General features: G+C 42.8%; 1 protein-coding gene across 3 annotated transcripts in view; it reads left to right on the top strand.

Annotated features, from left to right (window-relative positions):
• Window positions 1-17,788, top strand: part of LOC110520312 (zinc finger protein 385B) — a 125,601-nt gene extending 107,813 nt beyond the window's left edge. For all 3 annotated transcript variants that reach the window (XM_036974819.2, XM_090230082.1, XM_090230081.1), the window contains exons 4-8: window positions 4,199-4,388; window positions 14,078-14,458; window positions 15,047-15,231; window positions 15,424-15,525; window positions 15,767-17,788. In XM_036974819.2, the coding sequence (XP_036830714.2) occupies window positions 4,199-4,388; window positions 14,078-14,458; window positions 15,047-15,231; window positions 15,424-15,525; window positions 15,767-15,991 (1,083 nt within the window). In that variant the 3' untranslated portion in view covers window positions 15,992-17,788. The remainder of the gene's footprint in view (window positions 1-4,198; window positions 4,389-14,077; window positions 14,459-15,046; window positions 15,232-15,423; window positions 15,526-15,766) is intronic.
• Window positions 17,789-20,264: the final 2,476 nt, after the last annotated feature.

Here is a 20,264-nt window from a genome sequence, read left to right as displayed (position 1 = left end):
AGAGCATCGGGCCAACTCCATTCATGAGACTGGCACTCGGCCCTCAAGCTATAAATGTCTCTATAAAATCTGTCTGCTACTCCTCAGATTGCTGACATAATGTACTGTATATTGAACCTTAGGTGTCTGTAATGGAAAACAAACGCAAACACTAGTCATTGAGATCCAAAGACAGGTTGTAATAGTGTGCCAGTGTGTTTCTCTCTTAGACAGCTCTATGTGTACAATAGATGAGCATAGCCTGGAGGAGCAGCTGTTGAGTAATACACTGATATCATTAACAACACCACCTACTAAAGGTAGCAACAGAAAGGTGTTTGCAATACTGTATGTTAGCCTTTTTCCATGTGTACTCACTTCTTGTACTCCAATCAGGAATTTTATGTCATTGACAACTACAGTACATCTACTGTAGGTAACAGACAGGTTTACTCGCTCTCTGTATCGACAGTATATTAGCCTTTTTCTAGTGTGTACTCTCATTTGGTACTCTTTCAGTTGTTAATTATCTTATCTTTGCAAAATATCTACTATTAAAGGATCGTTCCACTATATCTATTCATAAATGCTTTCTTAGAAAAAATATTGAAATCAGGGCTGAGAATGAGGTGAAAATAGCACTTATCAGGAAAGCAGATCTTTGAACCCTTCTCTCATTCATACACACACCACACACCCCCACACACACACACACACACACACACACACACACACACACACACACACACACACACACACACACAGACATATTGTGTCTAATTTGATCTGTGACAGAGAAAACACTTGATTTCCATTTCCGCTAGTGTTCCATCTGACTTGTGGTCACCCCGGGAAGTATGGGTGAATCATCTTGTTTACATCCCCAATGGCACCCTATTCCCTATATAGTGCACTACTTTTGACCAGGGCCCATAGGGTGCCATTGGGGATGCAACACTTGAGTCACAGCAATAATCTAATTTCACAAGTGACTCATGTGCCCACAACTCAATTACTTTATTGAAAGATAATTCTTACTCCTGGTTGGAGGTTCTGAATTTCCATGGATACCTATGGGTTTTCTGTAAATGTTATAAGCACAGGGATATCTTCACTTCAGTTTGCATCCTCAAATTATGCAACTTGGTTTGAGAGCAAGGTAGCGGCAGTAATCCTTTCCTATAGCCACAGGGATTTGAAAGATATACGTGTGATGACTAGGATCATATACCTTTAAAAGTAATTGAGGCCAGAGTCTTCCATCTCATAGAAGAGGATCATGGTTCAAGAAAAATGCCATGACAAATATTGTATTTGACAAATAATTCTGATTTTAATGATAATAATAATGATTTTTTTCTTGACCGATTTGTCCATCAAAATCAATTTGAAGGGCCTCCCAAGTGGTGCAGCGGTCTAAATCACGGCATTGCAGTGCTAGAGGCGTCACTACAGATCGAGGTTTGATCCCGGGCTGTGTCGTAGCCGGCCGTGACCGGGAGATCCATGAGGCTGCACACAATTGGCCCAGCATCGTCCGGGTTAGGGGAGGGTTTGGCCGACTGGGATGTCCTTGTCCCATTGCGCTCTAGCGACTCCTTGTAGTTTCCTCCGACACATTGGGGCGACTAGCTTCCGGGTTAAGTGGGCAGTGTGTCAAGAGCAGTGTGGCTTGGCGGGGTCGTGTTTCGGGAGACGCATGGCTCTCGACCCTTGCCTCTCCTGAGTCCGTACGGGAGTTGCAGCGGTGGAACAAGACTGTAACTACCAATTACAGCAATGGACACTCCTACTCATTCAAGAGTTTTTCTTTATTTTTACTATTTTCCACATTGTAGAACAATAGTTTTTTATTTATTTTATTTATTTACACATGGAGTAAAACAAACATACAGTCAATAATACAGTATAAACAAGTCTATATACGATGTGAGCAAATGAGGTGAGATAAGGGAGGTAAAGGCAAAAAAGGCCATGGTGGCAAAGTAAATACAATATAGCAAGTAAAACACTGGAATGGTAGATTTGCAATGGAAGAATGTGCAAGTAGAAATAAAAATAATGGGGTGCAAAGGAGCAAAATAAATTAATTAATTAAATACAGTAGGGAAAGAGGTAGTTGTTTGGGCTAAATTATAGGTGGGCTATGTACAGGTAGATAGTGAAGACATCAAAACTATGAAATAACACATGGAAACATGTAGCAACCAAAAAAGTGTTAAACAAATAAAAAATATACATTGGAGATTTTTCAAAGTAGCCACCCTTTGCCTTGATGACAGCTTTTCACACTCTTGGCATTCTCTCAACCAGCTTTCATGAGGAATGCTTTTCCAACAATCTTGAAGGAGTTTCCAAATATGCTGAACACTTGTTGGCTGCTTTTCCTTCATTCTGCGGTCCAACTCATCCCAAACCATCTCAATTGGGTTGAGGTAAGGTGATTGTGGAGGCTAGGTCATCTGATGCAGCACTCCATCACTCTCCTTCTTGGTCAAATAGCCCTTATACAGCCTGGAGGTGTGTTTTGGATCATTGTCCTGTTGAATTTTTTTATTTTAATTTTACCTTTATTTAATTAGGCAAGTCAGTTAAGAACAAATTCTTATTTTCAATGACGGCCTAGGAACAGTGCCTTGTTCAGGGGCAGAACGACAGATTTTTACCATGTCAGCTCGGGGATTTGATCATCCAACGGTCTAACCACTATGCTACCTGCCACCCACCCCACTAAGCGCAAACGAGATGGGATGGCGTATCATGGCAGAATCCTGTGGTAGCCATGCTGTTTAAGTGTGCCTTGAATTCTAAATAAATCACAGACAGTGTCACCAGCAAAGCATCATCAAACCTCCACCTCCATGCTTCACGGTGGGAACAACACATGCAGAAATCATCCGTTCACCTACTCTGTGTCTCACAAAGACACGGCAGTTGGAACCACACATCTCAAATTTGGACTCATCAGACCAAAGGACAGATTTCCACCGGTCTAATGTCCATTGCTTGTGTTTCTTGGCTCAAGCAAATCTCTTATTATTATTGGTGTCCTTTAGTAGTGGTTTCTTTGCAACAGTTCAACCAAGAAGGCCTGATTCATTCATGTCTGTTACATATTTCAGGTGCGTCAAACCTTTGACTGGTACTGTATGTATATCAATTTGTGTACCAGAAAAAAGGCAGTCTATTTATCATTTCTACATACTTTCTATCTAGTATGCCCCTCTCCCTGTAGTTTACCCACCCCTGAAATACACTGAGTGTACAAACATTAAGAACACCTGCTTTGAACAGGGTATGGTAGTAGGTGCCAGGCGCACCGGTTTGCCAGGTGTAAGCTCATTCCACTGCTAGCTTGAAATGTCACGGATGGAGCTAGCTAATTAGATGTTTTTCAATGGCTCAAATGGTTGGTATGTTGTCGAGGAGGGCGGTCACGTGTGCTAGCAAGGATTAGGAGGAAGCGGTACTCCCTAAGCAAGCAGAGTGTCTATAATACTCATTCACTAGATTGCATTTAATTTATTTTCTTACCAAGAATACATTTAGTCTAAAGCTCTCTCTCTCTCTCACACACACACACACACACACACACACACACACACACACACACACACACACACACACACACACACACACACACACACACACACACACACACACACACACACTTCCTCCCATCGGCTTTATGAAAATCCTAATATCCTGATCCGCTCTACAAATCAAACACTTTCAAGCATCTCTATCATTTTCCCTCTGATTGGGCCTGCCTATTGAAAGCTGTGTTTTTCCTCGGAGTGATTGAAGAGTGTGTGTGTTAAGGTTACTCCCCCAGAGACTTTCAGCTTGTTCTTGTTTAGTCTCTCCTTAACTCTCATTAACACCCATCTCACAACAATGTCCACAAATACCTTCACACAGCACTCTCCCTAAACAGTGTATACTACACATTGTAATAATTTGGTTGTAAACTGGTTTTACGTTTTACAAGGTCAACACTCTGTTACAAAGTAAATACTTTTTTTTGTGTGTGTGTGTGTGTGTGTGTGTGTGTGTGTCTGTGTGTCTGTGTGTCTGTGTGTGTCTGTGTGCCTGTGTGTCTGTGTGCCTGTGTGTCTGTGTATGCCCCCGCGTGTGTGATTGCAGTCCATGATGTGAGACTAAGACCCGTTGTGTGAGAAACGAGCCTGATTGCATGGTTCATTTGTTCTCCTTCTAGAGCCAAGCCGAGGCGCACTACAAAGGCAGTAAACATGCCAAGAAGCTCAAAGCACAGGAGAACACCAAAAATAAGCCGCCCAAGAGTTCCCCTCCTCCTCTTACTCTTCCTCCTTCCCTGGACAGTGCAATGAAAACCACCACCACCACCTCACACAACTCTGTCATGGCCAACAACTCTGACAAATCAGGTATATGGAAACTTTTGGTCTTGTATGTCATCAATTCCTCTCCATGATTTAGTCTTGCATGTCATCCATTCCTCTCCATGCGTCAGTCTTGTATGTCATCCATTCCTCTCCATGCTTCATTCTTGTATGTCATCCATTCCTCTCCATGCTTCATTCTTATATGTCATCCATTGCTCTCCCTGCTTCAGTCTTGTTTGTCATCCATTCCTCTCCCTGCTTCAGTATTGTATGTCATCCATTCCTCTCCCTGCTTCAGTCTTGTTTGTCATCCATTCCTCTCCATGCTTCAGTCTTGTATGTCATCCATTCCTCTCCATGCTTCATTCTTGTATGTCATCCATTCCTCTCCATGCTTCATTCTTATATGTCATCCATTGCTCTCCCTGCTTCAGTCTTGTTTGTCATCCATGCCTCTCCCTGCTTCAGTCTTGTATGTCATCCATTCCTCTCCATGCTTCCGTCTTGTATGTCATCCATTCCTCTCCATGCTTCAGTCTTGTATGTCATCCATTCCTCTCCGTGCTTCAGTCTTGTTTGTCAGCCATTCCTCTCCATGCTTCATTCTTGTATGTCATCCATTCCTCTCCATGCTTCAGTCTTGTATGTCATCCATTCCTCTCCCTGCTTCAGTCTTGTATGTCATCCATTCCTCTCCATAGTTCAGTCTTGTATGTCATCCATTCCTCTCCCTGCTTCAGTCTTGTTTGTCATCCATTCCTCTCCATGCTTCAATCTTGTATGTCATCCATTCCTCTCCCTACTTCAGTCTTGTTTGTCATCCATTCCTCTCCATGCTTCAGTCTTGTTTGTCATCCATTCCTCTCCATGCTTCAGTCTTGTATGTCATCCATTCCTCTCCATGCTTCATTCTTATATGTCATCCATTCCTCTCCCTGCTTCAGTCTTGTTTGTCATCCATTCCTCTCCATGCTTCAGTCTTGTATGTCATCCATTCCTCTCCCTGATTCAGTCTTGTTTGTCATCCATTCCTCTCCATGCTTCAGTCTTGTTTGTCATCCATTCCTCTCCATGCTTCAGTCTTGTATGTCATCCATTCCTCTCCATGCTTCATTCTTATATGTCATCCATTCCTCTCCCTGCTTCAGTCTTGTTTGTCATCCATTCCTCTCCATGCTTCAGTCTTGTATGTCATCCATTCCTCTCCCTGCTTCAGTCTTGTTTGTCATCCATTCCTCTCCATGCTTCAGTCTTGTTTGTCATCCATTCCTCTCCATGCTTCATTCTTGTATGTCATCCATTCCTCTCCATGATTCATTGTTATATGTCATCCATTCCTCTCCATGCTTCAGTCTTGTATGTCATCCATTCCTCTCCCTGCTTCAGTCTTGTATGTCATCCATTCCTCTCCATGCTTCATTCTTGTTTGTCATCCATTCCTCTCCATGCTTCAGTCTTGTATGTAATCCATTCCTCTCCCTGCTTCAGTCTTGTTTGTTATCCATTCCTCTCCATGCTTCAGTCTTGTATATCATCCATTCCTCTCCCTGCTTCAGTCTTGTTTGTCATCCATTCCTCTCCATGCTTCAGTCTTGTATGCCATACATTCTTCTCCCTACTTCAGTCTTGTACGTCATCCATTCCTCTCCCTGCTTCAGTCTTGTTTGTCATCCATTCCTCTCCATGCTTCAGTCTTGTTTGTCATCCATTCCTCTCCATGCTTCAGTCTTGTATGTCATCCATTCCTCTCCATGCTTCATTCTTGTATGTCATCCATTCCTCGCCATGCTTCATTCTTGTATGTCATACATTCCTCTCCCTGCTTCAGTCTTGTTTGTCATCCATACCTCTCCATGCTTCAGTCTTGTATGCATCCATTCCTCTCCATGCTTCATTCTTGTATGTCATCCATTCCTCTCCATGCTTCATTCTTATATGTCATCCATTCCTCTCCCTGCTTCAGTCTTGTTTGTCAACCATTCCTCTCCATGCTTCAGTCTTGTTTGTCATCCATTCCTCTCCATGCTTCAGTCTTGTATGTCATCCATTCCTCTCCATGCTTCATTCTTGTATGTCATCCATTCCTCTCCATGATTCATTCTTATATGTCATCCATTCCTCTCCATGCTTCATTCTTGTATGTCATCCATTCCTCTCCATGCTTCAGTCTTGTATGTCATCCATTCCTCTCCGTGCTTCAGTCTTGTTTGTCAGCCATTCCTCTCCATGCTTCAGTCTTGTATGTCATCCATGCCTCTCCATGCTTCAGTCTTGTATGTCATCCATTCCTCTCCCTGCTTCAGTCTTGTTTGTCATCCATTCCTCTCCATGCTTCAGTCTTGTATGTCATCCATTCCTCTCCCCGCTTCAGTTTTGTTTGTCATCCATTCCTCTCCATGCTTCATTTTTATATGTCATCCATTCCTCTCCATGCTTCAGTCTTGTATGTCATCCATTCCTCTCCATGCTTCAGTCTTGTATGTCATCCAGTCCTCTCCCTGCTTCAGTCTTGTTTGTCATCCATTCCTCTCCCTGCTTCAGTTTTGTTTGTCATCCATTCCTCTCCATGCTTCAGTCTTGTTTGTCATCCATTCCTCTCCATGCTTCATTCTTGAATGTCATCCATTCCTCTCCATGCTTCATTCTTATATGTCATCCATTCCTCTCCCTGCTTCAGTCTTGTTTGTCATCCATTCCTCTCCATGCTTCATTTTTATATGTCATCCATTCCTCTCCATGCTTCAGTCTTGTATGTCATCCATTCCTCTCCATGCTTCAGTCTTGTATGTCATCCATTCCTCTCCATGCTTCAGTCTTGTATGTCATCCATTCCTCTCCCTGCTTCAGTTTTGTTTGTCATCCATTCCTCTCCATGCTTCAGTCTTGTTTGTCATCCATTCCTCTCCATGCTTCAGTCTTGTATGTCATCCATTCCTCTCATGCTTCCGTTTTGTATATCATCCATTCCTCTCCATGCTTCAGTCTTCAGTCTTGTATAGGTGAATATAGTCAGAATATACCAGATGTATGGTAAGCATGTTACCAACCAAGGAAGAAAAGAAAGCTTCAAATTCGAAGCAAACTGTTGTAAAATGTACATTTGCAGTTATTTCTGTTGAGTCTTTATTTTTAAAAAGTCACACTATCTGGCCTCACACCTGAGGAGAGCCCAGCAGAAGGTTAGAGGGCTTCAGAAATTTCATCCCATGGTCAAAAGTAGTGCTCTGTATTGGTGATAAGGTGCCATTTGGGACGCAGACAGAAACTCGCTGCTCAGCCCTCTAATGTAGAGTTACATCTTCAGAGATTAGGTAGAAGTTCTTTAACGTACCAGCACTGACTTTACTGGAAAGGAAAAATTAACTTACAATGACTGTGATATGGGTTATCTCACCTAGCTATATTAAGATGAATGCACTAATTATAAGTCACTCTGGATTAGAGCGTCTGCTAGATGACTAAAATGTAAATGTAAAATATAATGAGCCAGCGATGCTACTCGTTAGTATTCTTTGTCTGCATGCCATGGCACCTTTTTTCCTATATACAGTGCATTCGGAAAGTATTCAGACCCCTTCCCTTTTTCCACATATTATAACGTCACAGCCTTATTATTAAATTATTAAATTCATGTTTTTCCTCATCAATCTACACACAATACCCCATAATGATAAAGCAAGAAAAATATATATACTTATTTACATAAGTATTTTGACCCTTCGCTATGAGACTCGAAATTGAGCTCAGGTGCATCATGTTTCCATTGATCATCCTTGATATGTTTCTAGAACTTTATTGGAGTCCACCTGTGGTAAATTCAATTGATTGGACATGATTTGGAAAGGCACACACCTGTCTATATAAGGTCCCGCAGTTGACAGTGCATGTCATAGCAAAAACCAAGCCATGAGGTTGAAGGAATTGTCCGTAGAGCTCCGAGACAGGATTGTGTCGAAGCACAGATCTGAGGAAGGGTACCAAAAACTGTCTGCAGCATTGAAGGTCCCCAAGAACACAGTGGCCTCCATCATTCTCAAATGGAAGAAGTTTGGAACCACCAAGAATCTTCCTAGAGCTGGCCGCTGAGCAATCGGGGAGAAGGGCCTTGGTCAGGGAGGTGACCAAGAACCCGATGCTCACTCTGATAGAGCTTCAGAGTTCCGCTGTGGAGATGAGAGAACCTTCCAGAAGGACAACCATCTCTGCAGCACTCCACAAATCAGGCCTTTATGATCCAGTCGCCAGACGGAAGCCACTCCTCGGTAAAAGGCACATGACAGCCTGCTTGGAGTTTGCCAAAAGGCACCTAAAGGACTCTCAGACCATGAGAAACAAGATGATCTGGTCTAATGAAACCAAGATTGAACTCTTTGGCCTGAATGCCAAGCGTCACTTGTGGAGGAAACCTGGCACCATCCCTACGGTGAAGCATGGTGGTGGCAGCATCATGCTATGGGGATGTTTTTCAGGGGCAGGGACTGGAAGACTAGTCAGGACCGAGGGAAGATGAATGAAGCAAAGTACAGAGAGATCCTTGATGAAAACGAGCCCCAGAGTGCTCAGGACCTCAGACTGGGGCGAAGGTTCACCTTCCAACAGGACAACGACCCTAAGCACACAGCCCAGACTTAAACCCAATCGAATATCTTTGGAGAGACCTGAAAATCCAATCGAAGCTGGGACCGAGAGACTGAAAAACAGCTTCTATCTCAAGTCCATCAGACTGTTAAATAGTCGTCACTAGCACAGAGAGATTGCTGCCTACAGACTTGAAATCATTGGCCACTTTTAATAAATGGAACACTTGTCATTTTAATAATGTCACTTTAATAATGTTTGCATATCTTGCATTACTCATCTCATATGTATATACTGTATTCTATACTATCTATTTCATCTTAGCCTATGCTGCTCTGACATTGCTCATCCACATATGAATATATTCTTATTCCATTCCTTTACCCTAGATTTGTGTGTAGTAGGTAGTTGTTGTGAAATTGTTCGATATTACTTGTTAGATATTCCAGCACTGTCAGAACAAGAAGCACAAGAATTTCACTACACTCGCAATAACATCTGCTAAACACGTGTGTGTGACCAATAAAATTTGATTTGATTTGATTCAGCAATGTACTGAGTAAAGGGTCTGAATACTTATGTAAATGTGATATTTCACCTTTTGTTTTGCTAAAATGTCTAAAAACCTGTTTTTTCTTTGTGATTATGGGGTATTGTGTTTAGATTGATGAGGGGGGGAAACAATTTCATCAATTTCAGAATAAGGCTGTAACCTAACAAAATGTGGAAAACGTTAAGGGGTCTGAATACTTTCCGAATGCACTGTAGTGCACTACTTTTGACGAGAGCCCTATGTAGTGCACTGCATAGGGAATAGGGTGCCATGTGGGACACAGTCTGTGTCTTTTCACACAGTGCGTGTCACAGACTATCTAGTTGGATGTCTGGGATGGTTCTCTTCTCTCTGATCGTCGCTGCCATGGTGCCATATTAATACAAGCCTCTGTTTAGACCCACGTTGCGTCCCAAATGGCACCCTATTCCTTATGTAGTTTACTACATTTCACCTGAGCCATATGGGCCTTGGTCAAAAGCAGTTCAGTACATGGGAATAGGGTACCATTTGGGATGCAGGCCCACTCTCTGTTGGAGGGATGCTGTTGTTGACCTCACTGGGTTTCTGGCAAACAAAGAGGCTGAAGTCAGATTCAGTTTAACTAGAGAGAGTTGAAGAACTAAATCAGGGGTCGGCAACAATAGTCAATTATAGTCATATACAACATTAACAATGTCTACGCTGTATTTCTGATCAATTTGATGTTATTTTAATGGGCAATTTTTTTTGCTTTTCTTTAAAAAACAAGGACATTTCTAAGCGACCCCTAACTTTTGAACGGTAGTGTATACTGTATATTTTTGTTGAATTCCTGGTGTTTTTTAAATCTCTCTTAAAACTGGCAGCATCATTAAATAGTACCCGCAAAACACCAGTCTCAACGTCAACAGTGAAGAGGTGGCTCCAGTATGCTGGCCTTCTAGGCAGAGTTCCTCTGTCCAGTGTCTGTGTTCTTTTTCCCATCTTAATATTTTCTTTTTATTGGCCAGTCTGAGATACAGCATTTTTTTTTCATCTCTGCCTAGAAGGTCAGCATCCCGGAGTCTACTTTTCACTGTTGAAGTTGAGACAGGTGTTTTGCGGGTACTATTTAATTAAGCTGCCTGTTGAGGACCTGTGAGGCATCTGTTTCTCAAACTAGACACTCTAATGTACTTATCTTCTTGCTCAGTTTTGCACCAGGGCCTCCCACTCCGTTTTCTATTCTGGTTAGAGACAGTTTGTGCTGTTTGTGAAGGGAGTAGTACACAGCGTTGTACGAGATCTTCAGTTTCTTGGCAATTTCTCACATGGAATAGCCTTCATTTCTCAGAACAAGAATAGACTGATAGGTTTCAGAAGAAAGTTATTTGTTTCTAGCCATTTTGAGCCTGTAATTTAACCCACAAATGCTGATGCTCCAGATACTCAACTAGTCTAAAAAAAGGCCAGTTTTATTTATTCTTTATTCTTTATTCTTTAATTCCCTTAACAGTTTTCAGCTCTGCTAACATAATTGCAAAAGGGTTTTCTAATGATCAATTAGCCTTTTAAAACGATTAACTTGGATTAGCTAACACAACGTGCCATTGGAACACAGGAGTAATGGTTGCTGATAATGGGCCTCTGTACGCCTATGAAGATATTCCATTAAAAATCAATTCCAGCTACAATATTAATTTACAACATTAACAATGTCTACACTGTATTTCTGATCAATGTTGCTTTGGGATCCCTCGTTAGCTCCTGCGCTGTAGACCCAGTTGGACCCAGTTGGTGCAGATTAGAGGTCGACCGATTATGATTTTTCAACGCCGATACCGCTACGGATTATTGGAGAATCCAAAAAAGCTGATTCTGATTAATCGTCCGATTTAAAAAAAAAAAAAAAATTGTAATAATGACAATTACAACAATACTGAATTAACACTTATTTTAACTTAATATAATACAGCAATAATATCAATTTAGCCTCAAATAAAATGAAACATGTTCAATTTGGTTTAAATAATGCAAAAACAAAGTGTTGGAGAAGAAAGTAAAAGTGCAATATGTGCCATGTAAAAAAGCTAACATTTAAGTTCCTTGCTCAGAACATGAGAACATATGAACGCTGGTGGTTCCTTTTAACAGGAGTCTTCAATATTCCCAGGTAAGAAGTTTTCGGTTGTAGTTATTATAAGAATTATAGGACAATTTCTCTCTATACGATTTGTATTTCATATACCTTTGACTATTGGATGTTCTTATAGGCACTTTAGTATTGGCAGTGTAACAGTATAGCTTACGTCCCTCTCCTCGCCCCTACCTGGGCTCGAACCAGGAACACATAGACAACAGCCACCCTAGAAGCAGCGTTACTCATCTCTCCACAAAAGCCGCGGCCCTTGCAGAGCAAGGGGAACAACCACTCCAAGTCTCAGAGCGAGTGACGTTTGAAACGCTATTAGCGCGCACCCCGCTAACTAGCTAGCCATTTCACATCGGTTACACCAGCCTAATCTCGGGAGTTGATAGGCTTGACGTCATAAACAGCTCAATGCTTGAAGCACAGCGACGAGCTGTTGGCAAAACGCACAAAAGTGCTGTTTAAATGAATGCTTACGAGACTGCTGGTGCCTACCATCGCTCAGTCAGACTGCTCTATCAAATCATAGACTTAATTATAACATGATAACACACAGAAATACAAGCCTTAGGTCATTAATATGGTCGAATCCGGAAACTATCATCTCGAAAACAAGACGTTTATTCTTTCAGTGAAATACGGAACCGGTCCGTATTTTATCTAACGGGTGGCATCCATAAGTCTAAATATTCCTGTTACATTGCACAACCTTTAATGTTATTTCATAATTACGTACAATTCTGGCAAATTAGGCGGCCCACACTGTTGCATATACCCTGGCTCTGCGTGCAATGAACGCAAGAGAAGTGACACAATTTCACCTGGTTAATATTGCCTGCTAACCTGGATTTCTTTTAGCTAAATATGCAGGTTCTGTGTATTGATTTTAAGAAATGCATTGATGTTTATGGTTAGGTACAGTCGTGCAACGATTGTGCTTTTTTCGCAAATGTGCTTTTGTTAAATCATTCTCCGTTTGGCGAAGTTGGCTGTCTTTGTTAGGAAGAAATAGTCTTCACAGTTCACAACGAGCGAGGTTAGCAGGCAATATTAACTAAATATGCAGGTTTAAAAATATATACTTGTGTATTGATTTTGAGAAAGGCATTGATGTTTATGGTTAGGTACACGTTGGAGCAACACAGTCCTTTTTCGCGAATACGCACCGCATCGATTGTATGCAACGCAGGACACTAGATAGACTAGTAATATCATCAACCATGTGTAGTTAACTAGTGATTATGATTGATTGATTGTTTTGTATAAGATAAGTTTAATGCTAGCTAGCGACTTACTTTGGCTTCTTACTGCATTCGCGTAACAGGCAGTCTCCTCGTGGAGTGCAATGTAATCAGGTGGTTAGAGCGTTGGACTAGTTAACTGTAAGGTTGCAAGATTGAATCCCCGAGCTGACAAGGTAAAAATCGTCATTCTGCCCCTGAACAAGGCAGTTAACCCAGGCCGTCATTGAAAATAAGAATGTGTTCTTAACTGGTTTGCCTAGTTAAATAAAGGATAAATAAAGGTGTAAAAAAATTATAAATGAATTGGCCAAATCGGTGTCCAAAAATACAGATTTCCGATTGTTATGAAAACTTGAAATCGGCCCTAATTAATCGGCCATTCCGATTAATCGGTCGCCCTCTAGTGCAGATAGACATTTCGACCCAAATGTATTTGATAATCTTATCTTAGGATATTTGGTGTTAAGTTTACAAACTAGCTTCAAAGAGTACATAGAAGACTTTTTGTGGAAATCAGACTTAATGAAGCTAGGCTTAATGAAGCTAGGCTTACTGAAGTTTCAAACAAATATAGACCAGTGTAGTAACGTGTAGCTTTTAGATGTCATAGAGTCAGCCATTGTAAAGTGCACACTATTCTCAGAAGAGGAATGCAGAATGACATTCATAGAAAGCTACGTGCAGGGTTCCTAATGCAGGGTGTTGGATCATGGGTTTGGAGGGTGGGTGTGGCGTGTGGGAAGAGGTGTAAGGGTGGCATGGTAGAAGGGTGGAGGGATCGTGTGGGGGTGTGGGTGTTGGTTCAGGCAGCCTTGCCTTGTGGCCCTGTCCTCCATGGTGTTGTGGTACAACATAGTTATGAGTGGGTGGAGGTAAAGTGTCACAATAGGGGGGGGGGGGGCAAGAGTTTTGATGACTAGGCTCTGTAACATAGACACAGGGACACATGGACACACACACACGTACAGTACGCACATGTACACACACACACACACGCAGATAGGGGTACAGAAAACACTGCCCAAAAGCTCAGTCCTGCTTCTACTGCTACTGAGCTGCTGCTGTGTGAAAAGGAACTCTCCCTCCTCCAGGGATCAGACTCTTACACAATGCACCAAAATGAAAATATGCAGAAATGTGTCACTAAAAGTTGTAATATTCCATAGCGCTCCCGGACTAACTGTCAGATGTTGTGTGTCTCTCTCTACCCCCCCTCCCTCCCTCCCTCCCTCTTTCTTGATCTCAGAGCAAATCACTGTGCCTCCCAGTGAGGCGGATAAAACCTTTGCTTCTCCAAATGATTTCGTCCCCATCATCTCCACCTCCTCCTCCCTGGCAGCATCAATGGACATGTCTGTCTACAGCCCCTGTAATCCCGTCCTGTGTGATCCCACGCCTGCCAGCCCCCCATCAGCTACGCCAGCACAACTACAGGGGCATGTTATGAAGACTAGCAGCAGTGGCGGCAGCAGCACCAAGCCAGGGCTCGTGTCCCCCACCACTGCTGCTGCTACAGGAACTCAGCCCACGCCAGAGTCGGAGGAGGAAAAAGCCAAAAAGCTCCTGTATTGTTCGCTGTGCAAAGTGGCCGTCAACTCTCTGTCGCAGCTGGAGGCCCACAACATAGGTGTGTCCACAAATACCTTCACGCAGCACTCTCCCTAAACAGTGTATACTACACATTGTAATAATTTGGTTGTAAACTGGTTTTACAAGGTCAACACTCTGTTACAAGGTAAAGAGGTTTTTGTCATGAAGATATCAAGACGTCATGGGAAATATGTCATATTTTGGTTGTTATATGGACATATTTTTTCTGGTTGTTAAAAAGACAACAAAACGTTTCCAGAACATATTTATACAACGAGTATACAACTTGACCACAACATCACAATAGACGCCATATTGACCTTTTTTTTTTTTTTTAATTGCTTTGAAAGCAGAAGGGCACAATATGTCAGATGTTTGTTATGTAAGCTAACATTGACATGTACGTTGTTATGTAGTTATAGCGGGGTCAGATGTCATACCCAGGTCAGAAAAAAAAACAGTTGGAACTCAAGCTGACCAATATGAATTTTGGATGCGAAAACAAAAGCTGGTTTACATTTAATCCTAACAAATTAGATGTTGTTCTTTTTATGTTTTACCTATGGTTATTTTCACTGCTCAATGTACTAAATTATGTTTTTGCCATTTATTTTGTCCCCTGAAGGTTCCAAGCACAAAACTATGCTTGAGGCGAGGAATGGAGCAGGTCCAATTAAGGCCTATCCCAGACCAGGCTCGAAGCTCAAAGTACAGGCCACCAACGTGCTAAAAGGTTCCGGACTACAGAACAAAACGTTCCATTGTGAGATCTGTGATGTCCACGTCAACTCAGAAATACAGCTCAAACAGGTAGTCTCTCATGACAGGCATTTGTATACCGTGCTTGTTGTCTCGAAGGGACCTTACAAGCGTGTTAATATTGGCTCAACATAATGTGTCCCAAATGGCACCCTTTAACCTTCCTAGTGTACTGCTTTTGACCAGGGCCCATGGGATTCAGCCATAGTAACATCACTGATTTTTGTTGTTATATTTTCTTAGCACATCTCCAGCAGAAGGCACAAGGACAGAGTAGCTGGGAAACCGATGAAGCCCAAATACAGCCCTTACAACAAACAACAACGCAGCTCCACAGTCCTGGCCGTATGTATCTTCTATGTTTCTAATCAAAGCCTCGCAGGAACCGTTGCTTAGACTTCAGGGATTAATAGTTAAGACATTTATTGGCAGTTTCTTAAAACTATTTATGCATCAGTGGGTTTAAAGACGCCTTCGTGCTCATGGAAAATAATAGCTTGTTTTTTTTGTAGCTAATCAATAAGAATAATTACTTTAGAAATAGATTTGCTCCCTCATTAAACCTTTGTCCTCTCCTCTCCTCCAGGCCAAGCTGGCTCTTCAGAAGGACCTGGTGAAGCCTATCTCCCCTGCTACGTTTCTCTCTAACCCCTTCTGCCCCACCACCCTCCCCTCCATCTCCCTGCATCCGCGGCCCAACGCCTCCATCTTTCAGACTGCTGGCCTGCCAGGCTGCATGCCCTCCTTCCTCCGGGCTGCTCCAGGGCCAGTCCGGCCCACCACCGGCTCTATCCTCTTCACCCCATATTGATTCCTGGGTTTTGACACAGGGGTCGTGTTCAGTAGGCAGGGAATGGAAGAAAATGGACAGAGCCTGAGTGCAATGGGGAGGAAACTGAGCAAAACGGTGAGGTACTATCTGAGCTCGTCCAATAAGAAATGCTTGTTTTTGTCTCCCATTGCGAAAATATTTTGCTTACGGTGTACCCTAATGAACACGACCCAGTGTATCGGTAGAGAGGGCACCAGAGGCAACACGGAGGGAAACTGTCATGAGCAGAGAACCAGGGGACCTCTGACCTTGTGGAGCAGTGAGTGCACTGCATACTGGATGATGTCCTATTACATACAATACCCACCCAATGCACTGAACTGAGAGGACTACTGCACTGCGAAGCTTCAACAAACAACAGTGTATTTATTTGATTGAACTTGTTTACCTTTCTCTGGCTGCGTGCATTGCCCTGAGGCATGAAGCACAGAGGTTCAGTGGGCCCGCTAAGACCACTGAGGGTCTAAGTATTGGATTCTTGTGGTATAATAAAGAGAATCAAACTGCTTCCTGAATGACTTGAATACCCATAGTCTTCCTATTTGATTAAATTAATGGACAGTTCTAGCTGCGTGTGTTTGACAGTGTTTATCATAACAGCCCCCAGACAGAAGGACAGTCATACCTGATCCACACTATAGAGCCGACCTGAACCATACTGAGCTGGCTTGAATATTTTCTTCTCACATTGTCCTTTCCAGCACGGTTCCAGCAACTACGGTAGATGCATAACCAGACCCGAGCAGTATAGCTTGGATCTGCTTGGTCTGGCCCAGTAGTGTGAAATCAGTCAAATGTTTCAGTTGTTGCTTGATGTCAGTGACTGTAACACAGTAATGCAGTTTTGGTCTCTATTCTGTCTGTATTATGTAAGTCAATAAGCTGAATCTCTACACCACAACTCTTCTTATCATCAAACAGTCTGTATTATTGGTTTACTTTACTTCTGATGCAGCAACTTACAGTAGATAGCCATAGTAACAAATTATTTAGTAACAGTGTTCTCATTGTCCCCACTTCAGAGAGAGAAACCATTCTCTTGGTTTCTTAATAAGGGCCGAATCTTAACTTGAGATGCATTGATGTCAACAGGAGACTTCAAGTCTCTTCAAGAACATGTTAGTTAAGTGTGCAGAGCTCAAGTCAGGATTAGACCCTTACAGTACTTTGTTTCTGCAGTATATTATGTAATCATCGGTCACTATTTTCTAAGAGGAAGGGTAGAATCTATTAGTGTTCATCATTTGTATCCAGGGATGAGGTCTGTTCCATTTCAAAACCGTGAATTCAGGAATTAAACTTCAGTTCATTTCAGTTTGCTGACTGAATTGACTGAATTGAAATTCAACTGATGTTAACCTGTTTGCATCACCCTGTTGTTTGGCAGGGTTACCATGGGCCTTTCATTTATATCTATGTAATATCCCTAGTTTTAAACGATGCTGCAATATGTTGTGGCTTTCTGATGCAATAATGTACAGAGCATTGAATTGGTACAGTTTATTCTCTGTAGTGTATAATGTATTGTTTCCCTTTCCACGTTAAAACACTAGTTATGGAGAGCGACAGAGAGACAGACAGAGGTATTGGTATTTTTTAAGTAAAAGAAAACAACAATCCACTTGAACATGAAAGAATGACAGTTGTTTTCAAGATGGTGGGATGTCTTCTGAACCAATATAGGAGACTGTACATTGACATTTACCTTTTAAAATAAAGTAATATATTTGGATGATTTGCTTCCATATTGAAATTGTATTTTACACAAATGAAAAATAACTTTAAATTATTTAATTATGAACTGAATTTAGTTTATAAAGGAGACCTGACGAAGATATTGTCAATAAAAGGCATGTTGAAATGAAAGAGATATAAGATCCTCATATTGTCTTCTGCTCCCTGCCCTCTGCTCCCTGCCCTCTGCTCCCTGCCCTCTGCTCCCTGCCCTCTGCTCCCTGCCCTCTGCTCAATGCCCTCTGCTCCCTGCCCTCTGCTCCCTGCTCCTTGCCCTCTGCTCCCTGCTCCCTGCTCCCTGCCCTCTGCTCCCTGCCCTCTGCTCCCTGCTCCCTGCCCTCTGCTCCCTGCCCTCTGCTCCTTTCCCTCTGCTCCTTTCCCTCTGCTACCTGCCCCCTCCCTCTGCTCCTTTCCCTCTGCTCCTTTCCGTCTGCTACCTGCTCCCTGCCCTCTGCTCCTTTCCCTCTGCTCCTTTCCCTCTGCTACTTGCTCCCTGCCCACTGCTCCCTGCCCTCTGCTCCTTTCCCTCTGCTACCTGCTCCCTGCTCCCTGCCCTCTGCTCCTTGCCCTCTGCTCCCTGCTCCCTGTCCTCTGCTCCCTGCCCTCTGCTCCCTGCCCTCTGCTCCCTGCCCTCTGCCCCTTTCCCTCTGCTACCTGCTCCCTGCCTTCTGCTCCCTGCCCTCTGCTCCTTGCCCTCTGCTACCTGCTCCCTGCCCTCTGCTCCTTGCTCCCTGCCCTCTGCTCCTTGCCCTCTGCTACCTGCTCCCTGCCCTCTGCTCCCTGCCCTCTGCTCCTTGCCCTCTGCTACCTGCTCCCTGCCCTCTGCTCCCTGCTCCCTGCTCCCTGTCCTCTGCTCCTTGCCCTCTGCTACCTGCTCCCTGCCCTCTGCTCCCTGCCCTCTGCTCCTTGCCCTCTGCTACCTGCTCCCTGCCCTCTGCTACCTGCTCGCTGCCCTCTGCTCCTTGCCCTCTGCTACCTGCTCCCTGCCCTCTGCTCCCTGCTCCCTGCCCTCTGCTCCTTGCCCTCTGCTACCTGCTCCCTGCCCTCTGCTCCCTGCCCTCTGCTCCTTGCCCTCTGCTACCTGCTCCTTGCCCTCTGCTACCTGCTCCCTGCCCTCTGCTCCCTGCCCTCTGCTACCTGCTCCCTGCCCTCTGCTCCTTGCCCTCTGCTCCCCGCTCCCTGCCCTCTGCTCCTTGCCCTCTGCTCCCTGCCCTCTGCTCTCTGCTCCCTGCCCTCTGCTCCCTGCTCCCTGCCCTCTGCTCTCTGTAAACATGTACAGTATTTATTTTCAGATGATTTTCTATGATGTGTTTGAGGCATAAATTAAGTTTTATTTGATATATGTGGTTGTATTATCATTTGTTTGTTTGTTAAACATTTTGTTTGTCTTATTAAATACCCAAACGTATCACTTATATTGAGTTATTGATTAATCTTTTGTAGGACTAATAACTTAATCAGTCTATATGTTTAAGATATTTGTAAACGTTTATAAAAGCATTACTCTCAATTGAAAAACACATTTTTCGGGAAGACTGATTACTCAGTTTAAGGCATTATTAAAGGTTTATAGAATAAAGCACAACTCTTAATCATTTACATTAATTATATACAATGTAGGTTTTTATATCATGCCCTATTCATACAATTTTAATGATTAGATTACATAGATGTTGAAGTTAATATTCAGAATATGAAGTTATCTAATCTGGACCATATTGTTCACTATGCCAGAGGCAGCATACAGTATGTCCAGCTATATTAAATTTGCCTAGTTTAGATGTTGTTTGAATCTGGTAATAAACAACACTGTCTAACATATGTTAATTTGTTTACATTTTATTTTGATTTATTTTATCTTTATTAAACTAGGCAAATCAGTTAAGAACAAATTCTTATTTACAATGACGGTCTACCCCGGCCAAACCCTAACCCGGACGACACTGGGCCGACGCTGGGACTCACTATCATGGCCGGTTGTGATACAGCCTGGAATTGAACCTCTGTCTGTGGTGACCACTCTAGCACTGAGATGCAGTGCCTTAGACCGCTGAACCAGTCGGGATCCCGTCATCACTTATGCATAAATAGATTTCAGTCTATATCAATTCATAAATTTTATTTGTTTGTTATTCATAATGGTACAATTTAAATCATTGCAAATGTACCAGGTTTAGTTAGTAATATACTTTTACAGATATGTACAATCACAAGCTTTCAACTATATAAGCTACCAACAATAAGGATTAGCCACAATAGTTGAATTTGCTGTTTGCCTAAATGAAACCCCCAAAAATGATGAGTTAATTTGTGCTTATTGACATTCATATTGCACTGCATAGTGATTTCCCACAGTCAAAGTTCAGCAATAAGAGCTACGACACTGACATTTGTGTAATCTCTTCACCGTTGTGTTCTGTGGAGGTCAATGAGTAGACTGATACCCCATTTAATGGATCCACAATCTATAGGTAAGGCTTAACAATGAAATATAAGTCTGCGGAAGTTTACATGTATC

This window comes from Oncorhynchus mykiss, chromosome 3, assembly GCF_057628025.1.
Source record: "Oncorhynchus mykiss isolate SJ-2025 chromosome 3, ASM5762802v1, whole genome shotgun sequence".
In the NCBI taxonomy this organism is placed as follows: domain Eukaryota; kingdom Metazoa; phylum Chordata; class Actinopteri; order Salmoniformes; family Salmonidae; genus Oncorhynchus; species Oncorhynchus mykiss.
Note: the sequence above shows the minus strand (reverse complement) of the source record. Positions and strands in the feature narration are given on the sequence as shown.